General features: G+C 38.9%; 2 protein-coding genes, 1 non-coding gene and 1 pseudogene across 6 annotated transcripts in view; all 4 read left to right on the top strand.

The window, feature by feature from the left end:
* Positions 1 to 14,007, top strand: part of LOC131784030 (deleted in malignant brain tumors 1 protein-like) — a 67,326-nt gene extending 53,319 nt beyond the window's left edge. The window contains exons 17-27 of one of the 2 annotated variants that reach the window (XR_010717838.1): positions 138 to 449; positions 1,045 to 1,362; positions 1,698 to 2,009; positions 5,301 to 5,645; positions 8,830 to 9,084; positions 9,935 to 10,192; positions 10,410 to 10,667; positions 11,617 to 12,601; positions 12,949 to 13,077; positions 13,443 to 13,632; positions 13,872 to 14,007. Coding sequence is in view for 1 of the 2 variants with exons in the window: in XM_066168099.1 (XP_066024196.1) it covers positions 138 to 449; positions 1,045 to 1,362; positions 1,698 to 2,009; positions 5,301 to 5,645; positions 8,830 to 9,084; positions 9,935 to 10,192; positions 10,410 to 10,667; positions 11,617 to 11,996 (2,438 nt within the window). In the remaining variant the exon portion in view is untranslated. The other variant, XM_066168099.1, reaches the window with a different exon arrangement.
* Trnat-ugu (transfer RNA threonine (anticodon UGU)) lies at positions 8,228 to 8,300 on the top strand. The gene has a single exon. It is a non-coding gene; the product is annotated as a tRNA-Thr (tRNA).
* LOC136281905 (ectonucleoside triphosphate diphosphohydrolase 5-like) lies at positions 12,251 to 15,040 on the top strand (annotated as a pseudogene).
* A 3,301-nt stretch (positions 15,041 to 18,341) lies between these two features.
* Positions 18,342 to 21,211, top strand: part of LOC131795753 (scavenger receptor cysteine-rich domain superfamily protein-like) — a 12,569-nt gene continuing 9,699 nt past the window's right edge. For all 3 annotated transcript variants that reach the window (XM_066168114.1, XM_066168112.1, XM_066168113.1), the window contains exons 1-3: positions 18,342 to 18,497; positions 19,299 to 19,337; positions 19,437 to 19,751. In XM_066168114.1, the coding sequence (XP_066024211.1) occupies positions 18,455 to 18,497; positions 19,299 to 19,337; positions 19,437 to 19,751 (397 nt within the window). In that variant the 5' untranslated portion in view covers positions 18,342 to 18,454. The remainder of the gene's footprint in view (positions 18,498 to 19,298; positions 19,338 to 19,436; positions 19,752 to 21,211) is intronic.

Genomic DNA, 21,211 nt, shown 5'->3' with positions numbered 1-21,211 from the left:
ATATTTAAAAACTACTGAAAAAAAGGAGAAATATATATAACTATGAACTATAACAAACATTAATGGTGAACCATCAAAGTATTGAAATAAAATGCAGCATGTGAAGTAAGCTACATTGTTTTTCGCTCTAATCATAGTTCGTTTGGTGAGTCCCAGCAATTCACTGTCTTCTGGTCGTGTTGAAGTGCTGTACAATGATACATGGGGAACCATTTGTGACAATTCGTGGAATTTACAGGACGCTAATATTGTTTGTAATGAGCTTGGATACGATGGAGCTTTATCAGCACCTGGTGATGCAGTATTTGGACAAGGAACTGGTCGGATATGGCTGAATGACATTAAATGTGTAGGAAATGAGACAATGATAGCTCAGTGCAGTCACAGAGGATGGGGAGTTCACAACTGTGGCCATCATGAAGACGCTGGTGTGGTGTGTCGACCTGCAGGTATGGTGAAAACCTGTGCACATACTGTTATCATATCAATAACTGTACCCTTTGGGTAACTAACGAGTTAACACTGGAGACACCAGCTCTTCAAAATTCGCGGTTACAACTCAGTCTTAGTCTTACTCTAACTTCTTCGTGATAATCATTGAAGTTAAGGAAGTTGGCATTAATGTAATTAATAATGCCAGAGTGAAAAAAAAAAGGTGTGTCTCTATTATGCAAACGACTTAACTTCCTATGATAGACTAGTAAATCTCAAATTGAGGTTAAAAATTAGTTAAACCTTAGTTAAAACCTATTCGGTGTTCCGTTCAAAATGAATAAAAATTTTGATTCTGTTCAGTCAATTAGAAGGCTTTTTGTATCGTTTCGAAGTAAGGCACTTGTTTAATGGGTCTCAATAACTCGATTTCAAGCGAAAGATGGTATTTTGTCTTGTCAAAAGCGTAGAACAAAGAGCCTCCATAAAGAATCGAAGCTTAAGTATTTTTAAAGATTCGCTGCGAGAATCGATCCAATCTGTAGGATTACAACATTTATCAAGATTATTGGTTCTTGGGTAACCGATTAACTCATATTTCTGTAAAAACAGCTATCCGTATTGTGAATTCCTTCAATTCATCACGGTTTGGTCGTGTTGAAGTGCTGTACAAAGGTGTGTGGGGAACCATTTGTGCCGACTATTGGGACTTGCGTGACGCTGATGTAGTTTGTCGCCAGCTTGGATACGAGGGAGCTTTATCAGCAACAATATTTCGTTACCCTGCATTTGGACAAAACACTGGTCAGATACGGTTAAATGGAGTAAATTGCGAGGGAAATGAGACATCGATATTAGAATGCAGGCACCTAGGATGGGAAGGTCACTGTTGGGATTATTTTGACGCAGGCGTAGTGTGCCGACCCACAAGTAAGAGGATAAAACACCTAAGTAAAGAATCAAAAAAATTTTCTTCCATTCTTTTTTTCGTATGCCCCTTCGAATCGATGCGTAACGGGTACTATCAAGGATCCTTTTACTGCTTTCAAATCAAATTTTAGAAAAGGCATTTTGAGAAGTTCTCTTTCATTTGATTTAAAATATCTTCTCGAGTTTACCAGCTCCATAGTTTAATACTACTTTCAAAAAAATAGAAACATGTATGTAACTTTAAACTACAACAAACATTAACGGTGAACCATCAAAGCATTGAAATAAAATACAGCATGTGAGGTGAGGCACTTTGTTTTTCGCTCTGATCATAGTTCGTTTGGTGAGTCCCAGCAATTCGCCGTCTTCTGGTCGTGTTGAAGTGTTTTACAATGGTACATGGGGAACCATTTGTGACAATTCATGGGACATAAAAGATGCTAATACAGTCTGTCGCCAGCTTGGATACGATGGAGCTTTATCAGCACCCGGTGATGCAGCATTTCGACAAGGTATTGGTCAGATATGGCTGGATGACGTCAATTGTATACGAAATGAGACCTTGATAGCGCAGTGCAGTCATGGAGGATGGGGTGTTCACAGCTGTGGGCATGGCAAAGACGCTGGCGTAGTATGCCAACCTGCAGGTAACGCCACATCTTGCGTTCAATATATCAATATTTATCTATCCACTGAGGATAAGGATACAGGTTTTGTTTTGCGCCTTGGGTTCAGTATCAGTCTTGACGTATGAATTGGCCCTTTTCACTAGGTGGTTGACCGCACGCGCAGGCTAGATGAGGCGAATCACGTGCGCTCTCATCTGCTACCTTGGGGGCTTGGTGGGGGCTTGATGAGTATGCTACGAGAAACAAGTGTTTGTTTCCAGTTAATATGCCCCATGACCTTGATAAAACATTTTACCTTATAAAATGGGTTTCTAGCGTTATTGCATTACAGGATCACAAAAATTTTCCAATGACAGTCAAACAAAGAAAATATGACAAGACTAGTGAATGCTTTTAAAAAAAATCTGGCAATTTTCCATGGCTCCTTGCTGCTCTCACTTAAGTAAGTCACTGGTTTTACTCCTTTCAAAGTCCTATCTGCTGGCTTTACTCCTAAACAACGAAAGAACCTAACAATGAACAGTAGAAATCGGTACTGTCTTATATAGAGAGCCACATAGCTTTCGTAGTAACGTTGCACGTTTTAACCGTCCTAAGTTCAGCTTGTGTCTCCTTGTGCTAAGCAAATCGTTTGTGAACGGTACATTCAAATTCTGCCTTCCCTGAACAGAAATGGGTTACTGTTTCCTGCTCTCAATATGAAATTCCTTCATGCCCAGAGGAGGGAATCAACTTCATTGCCAACTTTTATTCACAAAGCACCCATATCCATGACTGTGAAAACGCTCGAGACATTTTAAGAAGGGAAAAAATCACAGCAAGCATCCCTGGCCTGCATGAACCCTAACATGTTACACCGATACAAGATTCCTTTCTTCCACCGACAACGAATTCTTCACAAGAAGCTGCTGTGGAAGGCATAATGCATGTTGCGACTTATGTCAACAGTTAAGAGGGTGCAACATGGGTTAGTAGGATGCGCGATGAGTCTTAAAATCGAGGCGGGATGTGGGATATGAGAAATTTGAAAAGAGGGATGCAGGATGAAATAGAAAGGCGAGACCGTGATATGCTCCGTTTCGAAGGCGGTAAAGGGGATAGGAGGAGTATAGGCAGGATCATAATTTAGCTCAAGTTACGCCTCACCCGACCTCAGAGACATGAGAAAGTATTTATTTTCTTAGTAAACGAGCAATTTGTTAGCACTTTTATTGAAGATTTGAGTTTCAATTGTAGACATGAAGGTGTTTGAATAAGCTGCTCCCTTTTTGGCGACCATGGCGGTTCTGTTCGTTTGCAAGTACTTTTGTTCTTGACTTTGAATGAGTTTCGTCCAAGTGCTTTCTCTAGCAAGGGCTTTGGAATGAGGGAGGCATCTCTCTAAAAATTCTCGTACTCGGTGCATACTTTGTTTATGCCCTCAACTTGCGGTATGTTTGAGTATAAGCTCGTAATATGCATTGAAACGAATATCACTTCTTTCGGAAGCTCTTTTCCCTCTGAAGTTCACGAAGTTTGTTGTAACTGAGATATGATCTTTATTGTTGTGCGATAGGCTAAAGAATTTGATAGCTTTTCTGTTAGTCCTGCTGTAGGTGAAATTCTTTTAAGCCGGCTTAATATGCTTAAGCATGTCTTTGACTTTTTCCATGATAGGAAGAGTACATTACCAATATTGCAAAAGCTGTAATTTTTCTATCAGTTTAAATAAGGCAGTGAACTTGAGCAACTTGGGTTTAACAAGGCGGGATCGGGATGGAAATGTTCATTGCAGCGGAATGACGGAATGGGATGAAAAATAGCGGCGGGTTGCGGGATTGGAAAAGTCTATTTTGGACCCTCAGTTATAGGTTTCCGAGGTACAGATTCTCCAATTTTCTAGTATTGATGAGCCAAAGAATAAGAGGAGGCTCTCCGGCTGAAATCGCTGACATGGTTATAGCAGTCGTTTTTCGGTCGATCCAAGCTGTTAGAATCGTCAACTAACATTTATGCATTTATTGTGGAATGTAGTAGACATTATAATCACCGTGTCCTTGTAGGAAGCTATTTCAGTGCTTTGCGCTACGTTCCTGATGTCAGCAGAAAAAAACAGCGAGATTATATACAGAGAGTAGGGGAAATTTAAAATTCCATCAAGAGAGCTGTGTAATAAAAAGAAATTGACATAATAAAACAACAATCAACTGCAAAAAAAGGCGCAGATTAAGCTTTACCTATTGAATACCAATATCTCAGGCAAAGAAAAGGCAAAAAACAGATACCGCGACATATAGAGCTGTATGGTCGTTTGACGACCTATCGGCGTCTTACTCCCCCCCTACCTAAACCCTCTTCGATTGAGTTTGTTCGAGGAAGTGATTAACGAAGATCGAGTGCGCTACTTTTGATATTGGAATGGAAACCTTGATTAATCATAAAATGTGTAATAATACATTCACACTATTTCTAGAATATATTAAGTTCGTTCTCTACTTTGTGTCCGTCTGATTAATTGGTTACATGTATATACAGGGCCATTCCGCACAGGCTTCACTTTAATTAAGAAACAAACTTAAATTCATGTGACAGCCATTTGAAAGAAACTTTAAAAAAATAGCTTACGTCTAAGGTACAATTCAATTTAAAATGAAAGCGAAAATTATCTAAAATTCCTAAAATCTCTCAACATTGTACAGGCCGAATGCATTAACCTTTTTGGATGCGACCGCTGAGTTTAGTTCAAATGGTAAATGCGTGGGTGTGGGACTTAAGCGAGGAGAGGACTATTTTTGGACCAAAAAAATAACCTACTTGGGTGTTGGCATGATTTGATCTTGGAGGTATCTGTTTTTAAAAGGACGATTTCGTAAACGAGTTGTGTTTAAGTTTAGTGGAATCGTAGGTTAAATACTTAGTTTCGGGTTTCAATTTTGCTTATATTCCAGTCAGGAAAATGAGACAATTAGATTTCCGTCTCTAAGATTGCATCCTAAGATGGGTCCTTATAGTTTAATCAAATTTATAAAATAATTCAAATAGTACGCGCGCTCTGATTGGCCATAAAACCATTTTACATTAGCGTATGTAAACACGGTTTTGGTTCCTCTTTCATTAGTTATTTTATAAAAGAAATGTAAAGTGGTTTTCGTGTTTACATAGCCTGATGTAAACACGCGGGAGGTTGGGAGAACACTCGATAAGCGTAGGAAACATTTCTACATTTCTTCAATATGATTCGTGAGACAATTCCAATTTTATATACAAATTAAAAAATCCGAGTTTACCATTTCCACGATATCTAGTTAACGTCTACATTTACGGTTACAGATATTCGTTTGGTGAGTCCCGACAATTCCCCGTCCTCTGGTCGTGTTGAAGTGCTGCACATGGGTACCTGGGGAACCATTTTTGATCATTCATGGGGCCTACGGGAGGCTGATGTAGTTTGTCGTCAGCTTGGATACGATGGAGCTTTATCAGCGCCTAGCTATGCAGCATTTGGAAGGGGAACTGGCCAAATATGGCTTGACTATGTGCACTGTGAAGGAGATGAAATTTCGATCTTGGACTGTTATCACAGCGGATGGGGAGTCCGCTATTACTATCGGTATTATTATTGGTATTATCATTGGTATAATGACGCTGACGCTGGCGTTGTGTGCCGACCCACAGGTAAGGCGGTGATACATATTCAAAGTGCATTGTTTAAAGTGATTCTACCTACTGTTTCCGATTTTCTAATCGACGCTAACCCAATTCACACCAACAAAACATATCTAACTAAACTTTCAGGATTAACTGAATGAAAATCAGATCCAAGTAGTCACTGATTTGTTCATTAAATGTGCTAAATTTGAAGTCGTCAAACATCGGTTTCGCAGTTTCTTTGTAGAAAACAAATTTAAACCGTTTCTAACGAAACAGATTTAAAACCTGTTTAAGCTTTTGTGTGAATGGGGTGTAAGATCCGTTAAAAGAAGTCTTAAGTAACGGCCCTTTTTACTGTCCAGTTCTTCTTTCGCTTGCATACCATCATAATAATCTGATCAGTTAATTACTCGTAGAAAAGCACCAAAGAGGGAGTTCCTCCTCATTTAAATTGACATTCTACTCGTCGAGTTAACTGTCATTATATGATCTCTCGAGTTTATCGTATCCATATATTGTCTGCCTAAGGTGATTCCTTAGAAAAAAAAGTCATCCCATAATTTTTTTTTTTACACTTTCAGTAAATGTTCCCTACCAATGCCTGTTTCCAAAAATACAATGAGAAAGATAGGTCAATGATACACACCTTATATCTTTAACTCTTTCTTCTCCTTGTCACAGACTTACGCTTGGACATACGGGAAGAGTTCAAACAAATCATTTGATCATTTCCTTGAAAGGTTATGAAGTTTGGCCAAAAGCCAATCTATGAAGCCAATCGCAACCCCGTACTTGAATGGGTGACTGTTAAAAAAATATCCTCGTTATGAACTTTTCGTTGTTCTTTGAAGATAGCTAAGCCATAGTAAAAAACCCATCAACATTGAAAATTAAAAGAAAATACGCTTAAGGACACTACACAATTTTAAACACCTGAAGAGCTTCATTTCAAATTTACAAATTAACTTGTAAGAAGTGTCTTTTTCTTTGCCTTTTCTATGAAATAGATTTATCTCGCTTCAGGCGAGTACAAGTCGCATATTTTTCACAATTTTGAAAGTTGCGTCTTGGGTTGATAGTTTGGTAGGTAGGTAGTGGAGTAAGTTACAAAGTGAATGGCTAGGTGAATGCCCGTAAACAGTCAGGTTCGCAGCTCGTGCATATGTTATGAAGGTACTAAGTCCACTGGAAGGTACACGAATTCCAAAATTTGAGCCTCAAATGGCTACCTTTATTTTCACGGGACAAAGTAGGAGTAACACGAAGAATGTACGGCGATAAAGAATAAGGCAGTGGTCAAACTATCACATACTCAGTCTTTCTCTGACAAAGCTGAAATAAAAAATCGAAATGATTTCTTGCCACCCTCACATCAGTACGTTGTTTAAAGTTTACGGTGACGTTACAGCTTTGTTGCTCCCGATTTTTGTTCCCCGTGAGTACATAATTTTGTTTGAATATTTCGTGCATCAGTCATACTTCTCTTTTAAGATTTCCAAGTCTCTGATTCTATGGTTCGAGTTTGGGTCCGGATTATCACAAAAATTTTTTTTGTGAGCTTAGATTTAAAGTAAGAGTGTGTGACGAATTAGCGCAAACGATCTGAAATAACTCGGTTTCCAGCGTCTCTCATTTAAATAGATTATCGTTATTTGAGCGGCGATAAACCATCCAAAGATTTTATAAAAGCAAATCTTTAATCGGCCATCCCTTTAAGATGACGTCAAAAAAAACTCTATGAAACGTCTCAGCGTTTTCTGAATCAAAACTGGTAAAACGCAATGGTAATCCAAAACCCTGAGTAACAACTGACAATCTTGAAAGTTGCAACTCGGTGGCCTCGTGGTTAATTTTGAAAAGACCGCCTCTGTGCACTTCTGAAACCTGAATATCCAGTATGGGAACCCAGCTTGGGAGCGCGAAGTCCAGCTGCAACAGTCACTGTTACCTGCTACGTCATTTAGCCTACGAAATAAAGACACGAGAAGAGTGAAACCCAGATCAAGAGATATAGGAACATTGCCAAGGCCCACTTCTTATCTGGGTGATGACAAGAATCAGTAGGGGATAGGAAAGGCTTCAAGCTCACCACAAACCGGCCCAAAGGTATATACAGGGAAATAGTTCTGCAAAACTTCCTGTATGCCCTTGAGTCCTAACGAGCTCTTCCATTGGAGGCAGGTTATTTAGTTTCCACTAGACTGGGCAGCATCAGTAACTACGTTTTGAGCTGCATACGGCTTACAGGCGGTGCTCCACCACGCGTTATAGTTACTCTCATGACTTGATCGGTGATAGGGTGATCTTGGTGGCCTAGGGGCCAGTCGCAGTTTTGATATCTTCATACATCCTTATGGCGTTCCTTTTTACTGCGGCTTACTTTATCTTACCATATCTTCCAAGCTTCGCTGTCGGCTCCCTATTTAGCGTTGACGTTACCAAGAAGGTACATTCCTTCAATGAAGGGGAGCCTGGAGATTGCCTGCGAGGATCTCTTAATTTCGTTTCTTAACCGCAGTGCAAATATATGAATTTCATATATCTAAAATCATCATTCATCACTTGGATGGTTTATTTGGACCCAACACATTGATCAGCTCCCAGTTGGCTTGTTAGCTCAGTTGGTAGAGCGCTGCACCTGTATCGCAGAGGTCATGGGTTCAAATCCCGTACGGGCCTGAATTTTTTTCAGGTCCTATTTTCAACTACCAGTTCAGTAGTGTTCTTAGCTACGAGGATCTCTTGATTTCGTAACTGATACAATTTGGTAACAGATGCAAGAATTGCCGAAAGGAGACGCATTACGCCCTCAAGCATTGATTAGTTATTGAGCCCTCTTGGAAAAAACAGCAAGTCGTATTTCCACTGTCCAAGAAATCCCGGCAGCTAAATTGGCCATACCACTCGGATCACGAATATTATTTTTAAGTCTGAATTCCCTCTATTTTACCACGTGTCCTCGCTCGTTCAATCATGAGCACACTTACCAGGCATAAGATCCCTTTTGAACAACGACAGTTACTTGCATTATTATTTTAGATAAGAAGGTAAACTATTCTATACCACAGTATTTTTCTCGCGCAATTTCACTCGACATACTGACATCTTTCTTTTCGCAAGTCGATAAGTCTTGAACATGAGGCCGTTAATATAATACGGAAATTATTTTAAATTAATTTTTTAACTGATCTTTTTCTTTTCTCTTTAGCGGGACCCCAGATTTTAAACATACAATGTCCAAGCTCTCTAGTTCAGGGAAGTAACTTGACTCTTTATTGTAATGCTACTGGTAATCCTTCTCCGAATATTACTTGGATATGGGAAGAAACAGGAGAAGTTCTTAGTAGCAGTGAGGAGCTCACTTTTTCAGCTTTTAACCGTAGCCAAACAGGCAATTATAAATGCCTGGCGTGGAATGGAATTGGTAAAAGTTCCACCAGAACATGTCGCCTGGACGTACCTGGTAAGTTAAAATCGTGTAAACCAAACCCTTAGGGCCGGTTATTTAAACAAATTTTAGCCTTTGTTTAACAAAACCACGTTCTAGGCTATCTTCAATTTAGCCCAACCTTTTATCTGAGGATCAATTGTTTGTGAACAGTGTCAAGAGGCCGAGACTTTGTAGTGGAAGGACATTTATTTCTCTGAAATCAACCCCCCTCTGGAGAATCACCGAGGTTCACTGCTTGCGTAAAACCGCAATTTGGGTTGGATCTCGTTTCAATAACCGGCCTTTACTGTTTCACTGCACAAATGATGCCTTTCTAATTAATACAAATTATTGTCAAATCAATAACTTATTTCAAAATCAGAATCGACTGCAAAGGGTGAATCCAGGAATTACTGAAAAGGAGGATTCAAAGAAATTTTTTTCGTGGCAAACAACTTTTCAACCGACCCAGGCTCGTCGAACCCTCCTCCACCCCACGGTCACACAGCACACCCCATTATCAAGTTAACACCTTACCGTGTACATGAATTGTACTCATAAGAGGAGGCAACTGTAGACCATTAAAAGAAATTATACCAGATGAGGAGTAATATTTCATCCCTTCAATGCAAAACTTTGGTAGGAAAACTCATTAGTCTGATAAGGGGAAGGGGTCTCCGCACCTCCCAGACATCCCTCTGGATCAGCCGTTGAAGTACACCTTTTAAGACCTTTAGATTCTCAAACGCCATAGCGTGTGGGATATTTCCACTCAAGCAATTTCTACCGATAGGGGCTGACCTTGGCAGTAAAGTGATCGAGTCGTCGAGCAATTCATCAATATCAAGTATTATAACACTTAATTTTCCTTTTTTTCGTATAGACGAACCTCTGGTTCTAAACTTAGAGTGTCCAGCATCAATCATTGAGGGACATAACGCGACTCTTCACTGCAATGCAACTGGAAATCCACCCCCAAATGTTAACTGGATACGGAAAGACACAGGAGATGTTCTTGGCACCAATGAACAACAGCTTACTCTGTTGGATGTTCATCGCAGCCAAGCGGGGACATATCAGTGCTTTGCATGGACTGGAATTAGCAATAGTTCGATCAGCACATGTCAACTGGATGTGTTTTGTGAGTCAATTAACTGTAATGTTTTTAGTGCACGTATCAGCTGAGGCGCATGCCCAAAGTAAATGTGATGATGACTATAGAGTTTAAAACCCTATTGTAAGAAATTGTTTCTTTCGTGGGAGTGGCACGACATACGAATGGAATTTTTGATACAGTCGTTCCCCAATCAGGTCCTGATGCGCGACCGCGAGAACAACGAACTCTTTTTGTGTTGCAGACTTGCCATCTGGGACAAGAATGACACCTGACCTAAAGGATACTGTCGTGTTAGCTGGAGGCAGTTTGTTCCTAAACTGCACCTCGGATGCAAACCCTACCGTTGATGTGTTTCAGTTGGTATTCAATAGTGCCTTAATCGCCACCAGCAGCTCTGGGATGTTTAGCGTTACTGTGAAGAAAGCTGGAATGTATACCTGTATCCCTGTTAATGAAGTCGGCTCAGGAGACAGTGCTACAGTCAAAGTCACCGTCCTCGGTAAGGAGATATCGTCTAAACTCTCTTTTATTACTCAATGCTCCGGCCTGAAATTGCCATTTCAATTTGAATTAGTACAACTGAATCATCTAACGGATAATTGAGGAGAACCTTTCATGAAGCAGCATAGCACTTAACTGGGAGGTGCTACATCTGTAAATGATACTATCGGCCGTGAAACTAATCAGAACAGAATGGATGAATTTGAGTCAGCGTGAAAATCACGTCTAGATTGCTACTGAGTTATTCTGATGGAAATCATGCAAATCTTTCAGTAAATGTCCTTCATAGGATCAAATGTCTATTTAAAAAAAAGTAGCGAGCATGTGCTTCCGTTCGGTGGAAAATCTAAAAGTTACTTCCTAGACAAGGTTGATAAAAAAAATATCTTCTAAAGAAACCAAGGATATGTAAATCAACTATTGAGAGCTTTTGATTTTCGAAATAATCGGCAAGTTTTCGGAGCACTAATCTTGGTGTTCACCGCGCTTTAGCAGTGAGTGTGAAAATTGAATGATCCGTAGATTTGTGCAGTTCTGCAGCCCCAGCTTGAAAATTCTTATTTTTTTAACTAAATTGGTATTGCATTTCACTGAACGATTGCTCCTGAAGACCCGCAGCCCTGTCGCTGAGAATAAATGAAATGAAGTGTGAAGAAATGACTGTCCCTGCCTATTCACGGTCCTTTTGAGGATAGGTGATGAAATTAGGTGTGATGAATTGACAATGACAGTTCTGTTGTCCTGTATTTGATGAATGATTAAATAATATGCGGAAGGACTGCTACCGCGGTCCCTCGGTTATTTAGATCTGTTAATAATTTATGTACAGGTTCAGAGGATTTTGGTTCCAGAATCATTATTTTTCTCAATACGTTCGTTGATTATATCTTGTTTTTGTTTGTTTGTTTGCTTGTTTTTTTCTCAATTCCGTTTATATGTTTTTGAAGATGCTCCTGGTTTTCCGGTATTTGTAAACAACACCGTTGATACAATCACTATCAGGTGGTCACCAATTTATCTTCAATCTGCCACATATACCGTAAATATAAGACCTGGGGAAGAAACAACGTGGATGAACGCAACGTGTAAACAGACTATTTGGAATAATAAATGCACGGTGACAGGCACAGTTGCGGAGGTTGTTGGTCTCGAAGAGGACTCTGCGTATCATTTTAGAGTTTATGCTAACTACAGAGGAGTCAGAAGTGACGCCAGTTTACCGTCAGGAGCCTTGAGAACAGCAGGTGATGTTGAATTATGTGGTTTTATGAGTTGTTGCCATGTAATGGAAGTTTTTCCTTCATGTATTGTATTCAGAGATATTTAATTGATTATAAGTATTACTGACACGAAGCATTCAGATATTGAATGTTCTGTTTTTTAATTTGTATTTCCATTAACTTGCAATTTGTATTGGTATTTGCTAATCAAATGAACAATCAAATAACAATGCTAACGAGGCCCGAGAACCGAGCAAGTGTAAAACATACTGTGTAAAGAAACCCAAGAAGTGGTTTTTCTTTATCATCTATCACTCAAAATATGTTGTATATCTTTATTGCGTGTAGCGACAACGACACAATGAAGATAAATTACGACTCTAGTTACCTTGGTCTTGTTGTTTATTTAAGGTATAAGTTTTACCTTATCTAGACATCGCTTATTTTACCCTGACTGGCACTTTTATAGCAAGTGCTGGCCATGGTTCAACCTGCTGCATAACAATTTTTCGCCTGGGCGCGTTAGACTGTCGAAAATAGGGAAAACGTTCATTGCTATACGCGGGTGTGGAGTTTTCTCTTTCAGGTTTACTCTTCTTTTGTCAGTACTGGCTTTACTAATGCTGTAGCAGATGCCTTTCACGTTTGTGCTGGATTTGAGTGGTTGGTTTACGGTCTTAAAGCACTTCGGGCCTTGAAATGTCTACAAACGGTTGGTATGGTAGGCTATAATTGTTGAGCCATGATCATAAAAATAGCAATACTGTATTATCAGATGTACATAATTTTTTTAATATTTCATAATATGCTCCGGAAAGCATAAAATTTCTTCCTCCACCATTAAATTCCCAATTGAAATTATGACACTGACTGCGTTCTGATACCCTAAGAGTAAACCTACCTGCTAAGGTTTTCAATTGTACCGAAAATCAGTTTCAGTACAGAATCCCCCATGTTGAATCTCTCTGTAAAATGAAGAGAGTATCTTTATGGATCTATCTCTTGAAAAGCAACTCTGACGAGGGTTTTTTTCCTTCTCACCTTTGTTTATTTTTCCAGAACAGAAAAGCTTTTAAAACAAAAGCTGACAGGAGGCGACAAGAGTTGGAACTTTGACTCATGCACGTGCTGCTCTTCCTTTGGGCCTAAAGTACAACCAAACTAAAGGGCATTGGTTTTATTAAGCAGGCAATGTTTTATAACATAATTCGAATAATTCTCTCTGACTCTCAAAGGCATTCATTTTTAGTTCTAATATTTTTAAATAACTAAGTCTGCTAAAAAAGGGCATTTTAAACGCTGCTTTTTGCCGAGAATAAGTTAACCGACTCATAAGTGATAAGTGTCTGAATTTCGCATTGGGTGGCACACGATCGGTTTTAAATTTTCTGTGACATCCAAAAATGTTAGTATTTGCTAGTGGTGATTTTCAGATGAATAGAGAGGAACTAGATTGACTACTGTCCTTTTTTTCGTTTTCGAATCCTGCTCCTATTCCTAGCATTATCAAGCCAAAGCTAAAAAGTTGTATACTTTTTTATCTTTTACCGAAGGTGGAAAAAACATGATGAAAATTCCTGCAGAAAATTTTCAGCCGGAGTAATATGCTAATCACGATGCAAGAAAAATTCATGTCAATTTCGCAGAACAAGTTTACAGAGACTGGCTGATGTTCTTTGAAAACAACGGAATCATAATGTAAAATGAAGACTGTCAATCTATCTTTGAAAAACGGACTTGATGGTAGGTTTTTTTTCTTTCTCGCCTTTCTTTCTAAACCAGTTTTATAACGTATAACAAGGCAAACTCACTTTTTGCAGTTTCGATGTCGGACTGAAAGCTAGAAATTCCTGCTTCAGTTTCATTAGCTTTGGAATATTAAAACATTTTATATGAGTGTCACGGACACGAACCGAAACAACTAACATAAGATAAAATTTAATGTGTTGCTGAGCTTCTTCTATTTGCTGGTTGTCTCTCAGACCATCCACCGGTCACAATACCCACGCCATCTTGTTTGACGCAGGGTCCAGCGGCACTCGCATGGAAATCTACAAGTTCCTTGCCAGTGGTCCTTCCCTCCAACCTTCTGACGTTGTCCAGATCGATGCCTCACCAAATAAAGTGAAACCTGGAATTCCTGACTTTTCTGATGACCCGACTCAAGTTGAAGCTTACATGAATCCTCTTCTTGAATCTGCTAAGCAAACTATTCCAAAGGACAAACAAGTATCCACTCCGATATTTTTGTTAGCAACAGCATGCATGAGACTCTTGCCTGATGATCAGGCAAACGCTATTTTAGTTGAGGTTAGGAAACTGTTTAACGACAAAGAGAATTTCCTTTTCTGTTTCAGAACTATGGCAATGCTAAAATCATCGCTGGTCAGGTCGAAGGCATTTATGGTTGGGTTACCGTAAATTTCCTTTTAGATGTTTTTGCTTTAAAAGATTCTACATCGTATGGTAGTCTAGAAATGGAAGGAGCATCCCACCAAAATTCTAGGGGGAGTGACAAAGTAGCATTGTTGTTGTTATTTTTGACGTGGCTGAGAAAAAATAAGGGAGTTTTGTAGTTAGATATAGTTATCTAGGCTACGGAATAGAGCAAGTTTTGGCTTTTTATCGTGTTTAAGAGATATAGGCGCCGTTTGCTCTAAGTTCAAGTTTATTAAGTTTGCAGGAAAATCTTTGTACAATAATCACCTCCTGCAAATAGCGAGCTAATCTAGGCAGGCGGTGTTAAGGACATACAACACGAATTACAAAAACACGAATTATGCGAATTACTCAATTTTGCATACATTATTTGACAAAAGAGGGAAAAGGTGATAAAAAGTAAATTAAAATATTATGTTTGAGTTATAATTAAGATGCCTTTTTTATTTCAGAAATAAGAGTGCTAGTGTCAGCATAACTATCCAGACTTCCTAGAGTTGCAAATAGTAATGCTTGAATTTTCTTTTTGAATATGTGCTTCGGCAGACTTCGATAGCTTTCGGGAATACTGTTCCAAATTTTAGCCCCAACGATAGAAAAAGAGTTTTTATGATGATTAAGCCTAGAATAGTTAATATAGTAGTTACCAGAAGATGCTGATCGGGTATTATACTGATGTATGTCTTGTGTAGAAATAAAAAGATTGCAGATATTTTTAGGTGCAGAGTTAGTGGTTATATCAAGCTGACAACCAACTCTTGAGCACCAACTCGCTCCTCTAGTAATTTTATATCACGTCGAGCAGAATCGAGCATTCTCTTTAGATCCTCATTACTTTTCCTAAGCGATTTGACTTGTTGATGTGACATTATAAGTGCCTAAATTGACTTTCTTGAACGCTTTAAGCAGAGCTTCAAAAAGTATGTCCGACCGTTACGCGCAACGCTCTGACTGCGACAAAAGCACAGTCAATCCTGGTAAAATAAGGCTGTCATCGAATTCATTCTGTAAGAAAGACTACAGTGAGATTGATGAAAAAAATCCCTTATGCTAAAAATAACTGCTTTGGGGCAAATTATATAAACGCGCTGTTGACTGAGAGGTTTGGCCACAGTCGATTAAAGGAAATCACACTTGCTAATTTACAGAATGGATTCAAGTTAGGCTGGACCTTAGATAGAGGTCTGCTTAACACAGGCAACGCGGACGAGTAATTCGTTTATTTGCCAAATTCTTGGCACAAAAGGTCATGACAAGCTTCAAGTGCATCACCTTGAGAACCAGAATATGTCTTTACAATGATCTAGAGAACATGAATAAAGCTCACCATAGAGAAGCAACTTCCATTTTTTATTTTTTGACTTTATACATTACAACTCATCATTATCCATTTAAGTGGAGGACATACTCTTGAAGGCCAGTTCTTTTGATTAATCGATCGGTCGAACGCTCGACTCTAAACAGGCGGTATCTAAGCTCTCTTCTTTAGGGTGGCAATTGAACTATCTTTGGAAATCCTCCTCCAAACATTATTTAGTTTGGGGAAGACAAAAGAGGTGGTCTCTGTGACAGGAACAAATGACTCTATCTAATCTCACATCTTTAGGGTGGTAATTGAGCTATCTTTGGAAATCCTCCTCCTCCAAACATTATTGAGTTAGGGTAAGACAAAAGAGGTGGTCTCTATGACAGGAACAAATGACTCTTACAGCGTTAATCGCAACCAAGCACGAACTTATCAGTGGCTTACAAAGAATGGATTTGCTAATAACTCCATCAAAAAAATACCGCCGGGATGAACATTGTAGACCTTCTTCAAACTCGTGAAATGTCTTGTCTATCTGTCTGATGATCGGCCGCTCAAAGATAAATTTCTGAAAAAGCTGTAAGTGCTGGAATGCCTCTAAGCTGGAAACGTCCACTGCTGATTATAATATTAATATTTTGAAACACCTTTGCTTGTTAGATTGAGCTTTCTGAGTTGTTAGATAATATTGAGCAGCCGTACGCTGAACAAACAAAGGGGAACGAAAAATATACTCGCTACCCTTTCATTCTGAGTTTGCAAGTTGATTTACACGAACATAGTCAAATATTAGCATAAGTAGTTTGCTGTTGCAGTTTTGCGACAATAAACTGAACACATTGAGCTACCAGTTGAATTCCGATTTTAAGGGGTACAGAAAGTTCATTTTTAATTGATACAATCCTAGGCGTCACCGCAAAGATAACTTAACTCCCCATTTTCATCAAGCGCCTGACAAAAATAAATTGGTAGGCTGAGGCGCAAGCACCTTTTTTTTTCTTCCCAGGATGAGGTAAGAGTGTTCCATGCGCCGTGATGTAGAGCAATTTGAGAATGTAAAAGGGATAGATTGCGGCCTCGCTCACGTTGATGGGAGGCCAAAAGGCGATGGAGATTTATGATAAAGTTTGGATATAACGCGCGCTGTCATTGGTTGAAAGAGTGTGCTCTATCAGAATACAAAGCATAGAGATGAGCTAAAGCTGTCACGCCATCTGCCAAATTGTCGGTCCGACCTTTTCCCGGACTTCTCTTTAGCCTTTTTTTCGTTGATTGAAACTGAAATTTCGAACCAAGCGAGCCGGCAAGTAGCAACAGAAGAACCAAAGAAAGGTTTGAAAACATGTCAGGCACAGTAACTGACGTTATGATAACGTGAGAAGAGACAAAAATCATCAAAGAGAAAGCGAAATGGACAGTCCAAGTTTTGAAGGTTTCACGCTCAGCTAGATTGCAAGCTTACGTATGTTAAAAATCAAACTCAGCTAACACTGAAACAAAACAAACAGGAATGATGAAAAATAAAGCCAGACTGGCCTAAATGTTAAAATTAATACTAATCATGACGGTGTAAGAGCGACTGTAATCATGTTGAGGTCCATCGCGGCTTGCTCATAATGGTGATTTCCGGTCATTGCAGTGAAGCAAGCCTCAGATTTTACATCAGCTGCCCTTCGATTGAAAAACTAGGAGCTTGCCCTGATATCCTTTCCGATGACTGGAAGACCACATCAGTTACAGCAGCAGTTACAGCAGTTTCAGCAACCGAGCCGAGTTTTACGGCGCTGCCATCCCGAGCAATCTTCATGTTCTTGCGAATTCGGCTGTCGTTCATTCATAAAACACACACCTTGATCATGGGCAGTTTGTTTTCTAATTGTTATTTCTAAAAACTTGCGCGTCTTTATAAGCCACAATTCAGCCGGTTTTCACTGAGAATTTCACTTTCAGATTCTGTAATAGAGACTGAGAAAACTTAAGGCAAAAGTGTTAAAATCGACCTGCCGAACTATTTCAGTTTGTAAACTATTGCGAACTTTGATGGTTTGACACTTTTGACAGCTTTACTCTTGTTCAACCAACCATATTATTTGAAACATTCTAACAAGGATTCTGATTGGCTTATTGTAGTGTGCTTTATGAGAGTATAGAGCATGCTGACGACACTGTTGTTCGATTTGGAAATAAAGTTTGTTTTGAAAATTGAAAGTAATGCGTGGGAAGTTAACGGATTCCTTATCATGAAACAAATAGAGAAGCCTTGACTGTGCTCTGTTCTGTTGTAAAGCACTTAGGAAGCGGCTAGAGCACTCAAGAAGTGGGGAGAAACGCTTTACTATGTCTTGGGTTTATCCCAACACTTCTTTCGTGCTCTAGCCGCTTCCTGCGTGCTTTGTAACAGAACAGAGCACAGTAAAGCCTTCTCTGTCTGTTAAACAGTTCATCGTTCTAGATATTGAGATTTTTTTTGGATGCAATGAAAGAAAGTGTTATGCAAATGTCAAAACCAGCCTTGCAACATCCAAATATCCGTCGTTAGACAAGATTACTCGATGAAATTTTCCCTAAGGTCTATTTAATCGTAAAAGCCTTCCGTTAGTTCAATATACCTCTATTTGTTTCCGTTACTACTGGTATTGCCACAAACCGAATAACCAATATGTACTAAACTGACAATATAAGGTTTAACCAAAATGCGTACCTCATGATGTCACCATCAAACAACTCAACAACATTGAATTCATTCCACAGAGATGCTTGTACCACAAATCAGTGGAGTACCCAACAGCGAACGAGTTGTGCTACAGAAGGATATATTTGATGGCTGTTTCTAGAGTCCTACTTTGTATATTTCTTGTCGGAGGTAAGAACCAACCACTTAAAAAATTTTTGCGAGTGAAAATAACTTGGCACAATGATGAATATAGTGCAGTTGAAGATCGATCCTAAGTCCAAATTTCGAACTCGCTCAGTCATTCCTTTCCTTGTCTTCTTTTAAAAGCGATGTGATGTGATCATGATGTTGGTCATCATACGTACTTTGTGTCTGATTGATTTGCTTTTACAAAACAGGAAATATCATAGAATCCGCGCAGTAAACAATTGTTTGTGACTTTATCTAGCAACTTATTCATCCCAAGCCTCGGTGATTTTAACCATTTAGCGTATTCAGATCAATACTTGAGAATTTTAACTTACGGTCTGATATTATCAAATATAGCTTCGTTTTTTCTGCAAATGTAACAGAAGTCAAACGTTTGTTCTACCCTGTTAAATGAGTGATCTCTGGCAGTTCATTCTCGATCGATATCGGCTCTTAAGGACGTCTAGTCGCGTAACTGCTAATTTTACCCGAAATCACTGTATGTCTGATAAAAATCTCTTTCGATACCAAATATATAGCCATCATTTAAATTGATATATAATTTTCAAAAGGAATATGTTACTTTAAGGGCTGACAATGTTCAAATGTTCCTCAGATACTTCACCATACTGGCCGATCGCAGCTTACTTTAGAGACACGTTTCATTCATCTTCTCCCTTTCTCAGCAGATGTGTAGATATATATAAGCATCATTGACGATAGCTCAGAAAGAAACTTTAAACCACGACCAGAATCCCTCTACTGTTATTAGGATTTATCTTTTGTTTGTAAATTTCTCAGGACTCTTTCCTCGGACGGGAACTGCGTCAGATATTGTTGGTAAGTAGATTGACTCCGCAGTTTCATTCCTGTCCTAAGTCCCTCAGTCAGCTTTTCACCATCTTTGTCAAATTTCTCGTTTTATATTATGCTCAACAGTGCGATTAAGTGGCGGTTATAATCGATCTTCGTATGGCCGTGTTGAAGTGCAATTTAATGGAACCTGGGGTGCGTGGTGTAGTGCTCCGTGGAACCTCAATAATGCTCATGTCACTTGCCGTCACCTGGGGTTTGATAGAGCTGTTGCCCTGCGACCCGAGCCTCTCTGGATTTATGATGGAGTCGAGTGGAGAAATGATTTACGGTGTTTTGGGAACGAAACTTCCCTGACTGATTGTCCGCAAACTGGATTCACCTCAGTCAGATTTTGCACTTTTGGCTACCGGGCCACCAAAGTCATGTGTAATTTACAAGGTAAAACTAAGCATCCCATTGTTCACTATTACCCGAGAATGACTAATTTCAGAATTTTAAAATTTTTACCCATTTATTCCAGTTTATCAAAAGCGACATTAAAACGTCGTTATAATATCAGCAGCATATAGAAAAAAATTTCAAATATTTTCCATGAGCTAGAGAGGAATATACTGGTTCAACGTTGGTTGGGGTATCACAAGATAATTTGATTTTAACAACTGACTCGACGATGTAAATTTGCAACCGTAAAGAGATACTATGCTGACGTTTTTAGCGTTTGCCCTTCGTCAGAGACAATAGAGAAATTATGAGTTGTGTGTGCTTTATACGCCGAAAATGGAGCAACGTCCGAGCGTTCGTTGATACTGTTAGAATAAAGAGTGCAGATATAGGGAAAGGCTGCAGACTGCCCTATGCAACTTAGAATGATTTGGAAAGTGTTTAGCGACTGGTTTGGATGCGTCCTTATCATTCTTCTCTAAGTTACGAGGTTGTTCCCGGAATCGAGAACCATTCACCAACTGAATGAATTCAATGAAAGGGAAAATGTAAGCAATAATAAGATAGTATTCAGGAGTTAAGCTTCACCTTTTTATACGCGAAATATTACTTGCACAATCAGAAATTACTGCATGGTGACTCATCACGAAAGGGATTATAGGTAATTTTAACTTTAAAGATGACTTCAAAATCTTCTTTATGGTTTAGCGATGTTAAAAGGATGTTAAAAGGAGTTCAATGTAGGAGGAGTTACAAAGAAAAGAACAAAGAGTGTCACAAACAACCTTGTATTGTTATTTTAATCCTACATTGCTGTTAATTATATTTGATAAAAGCATTTTAAGGCAAATGGTGTAAATTCGTTCTTTTGTTTATATGTTGTTTATGCTGCGTATTATCATGAAGTGAATATAAGAGTAAGCAGTGCCTATTGTAGTACTGTTGAGTACCGCAAAAAGTGTAATATTTTAAGTAACGTAGTAACATTGTTAGTAACGTGACGCAATCAGTAACTAACGTCTGGTAATAAGTGGTATTGTACGTAAGGCAACATAAGTGGTAGCATTGCTGTACGTTTTTCAACGTAAATTTTATCAGAATTGTATATAAAAAAGAGAAATTCCCGCACGACGGGCAATCGAAAACTTTCGATATATTTCAAAATTCAACATGGAGCAAGAGACCTCAGCCCGATGTTCCAAAGGATAGGTAAACAGTTGTGTTTGTGAAATTTATTCCCCAGGGTATGGAAGAGTTGTCTGTGAGTCTATACTCTTGTAGCCTAAACTCATTCATTAGACAACTGATGTTTGGTTTCCAAAGAAATTTAGAACCAAACCATCTGGAAAATGTGAAAATGAAAATACATTTTTGTATAATCGTCTCAGAAAAGATGCTTCTTTGCTAATTTAACAAACATAATTGACAGATTTTAAACCTCACCAGCGACATTTATG

The sequence above is a fragment of the Pocillopora verrucosa genome, chromosome 6 (genome assembly GCF_036669915.1).
Source record: "Pocillopora verrucosa isolate sample1 chromosome 6, ASM3666991v2, whole genome shotgun sequence".
In the NCBI taxonomy this organism is placed as follows: Eukaryota; Metazoa; Cnidaria; class Anthozoa; order Scleractinia; family Pocilloporidae; genus Pocillopora; species Pocillopora verrucosa.
Note: the sequence above shows the minus strand (reverse complement) of the source record. Positions and strands in the feature narration are given on the sequence as shown.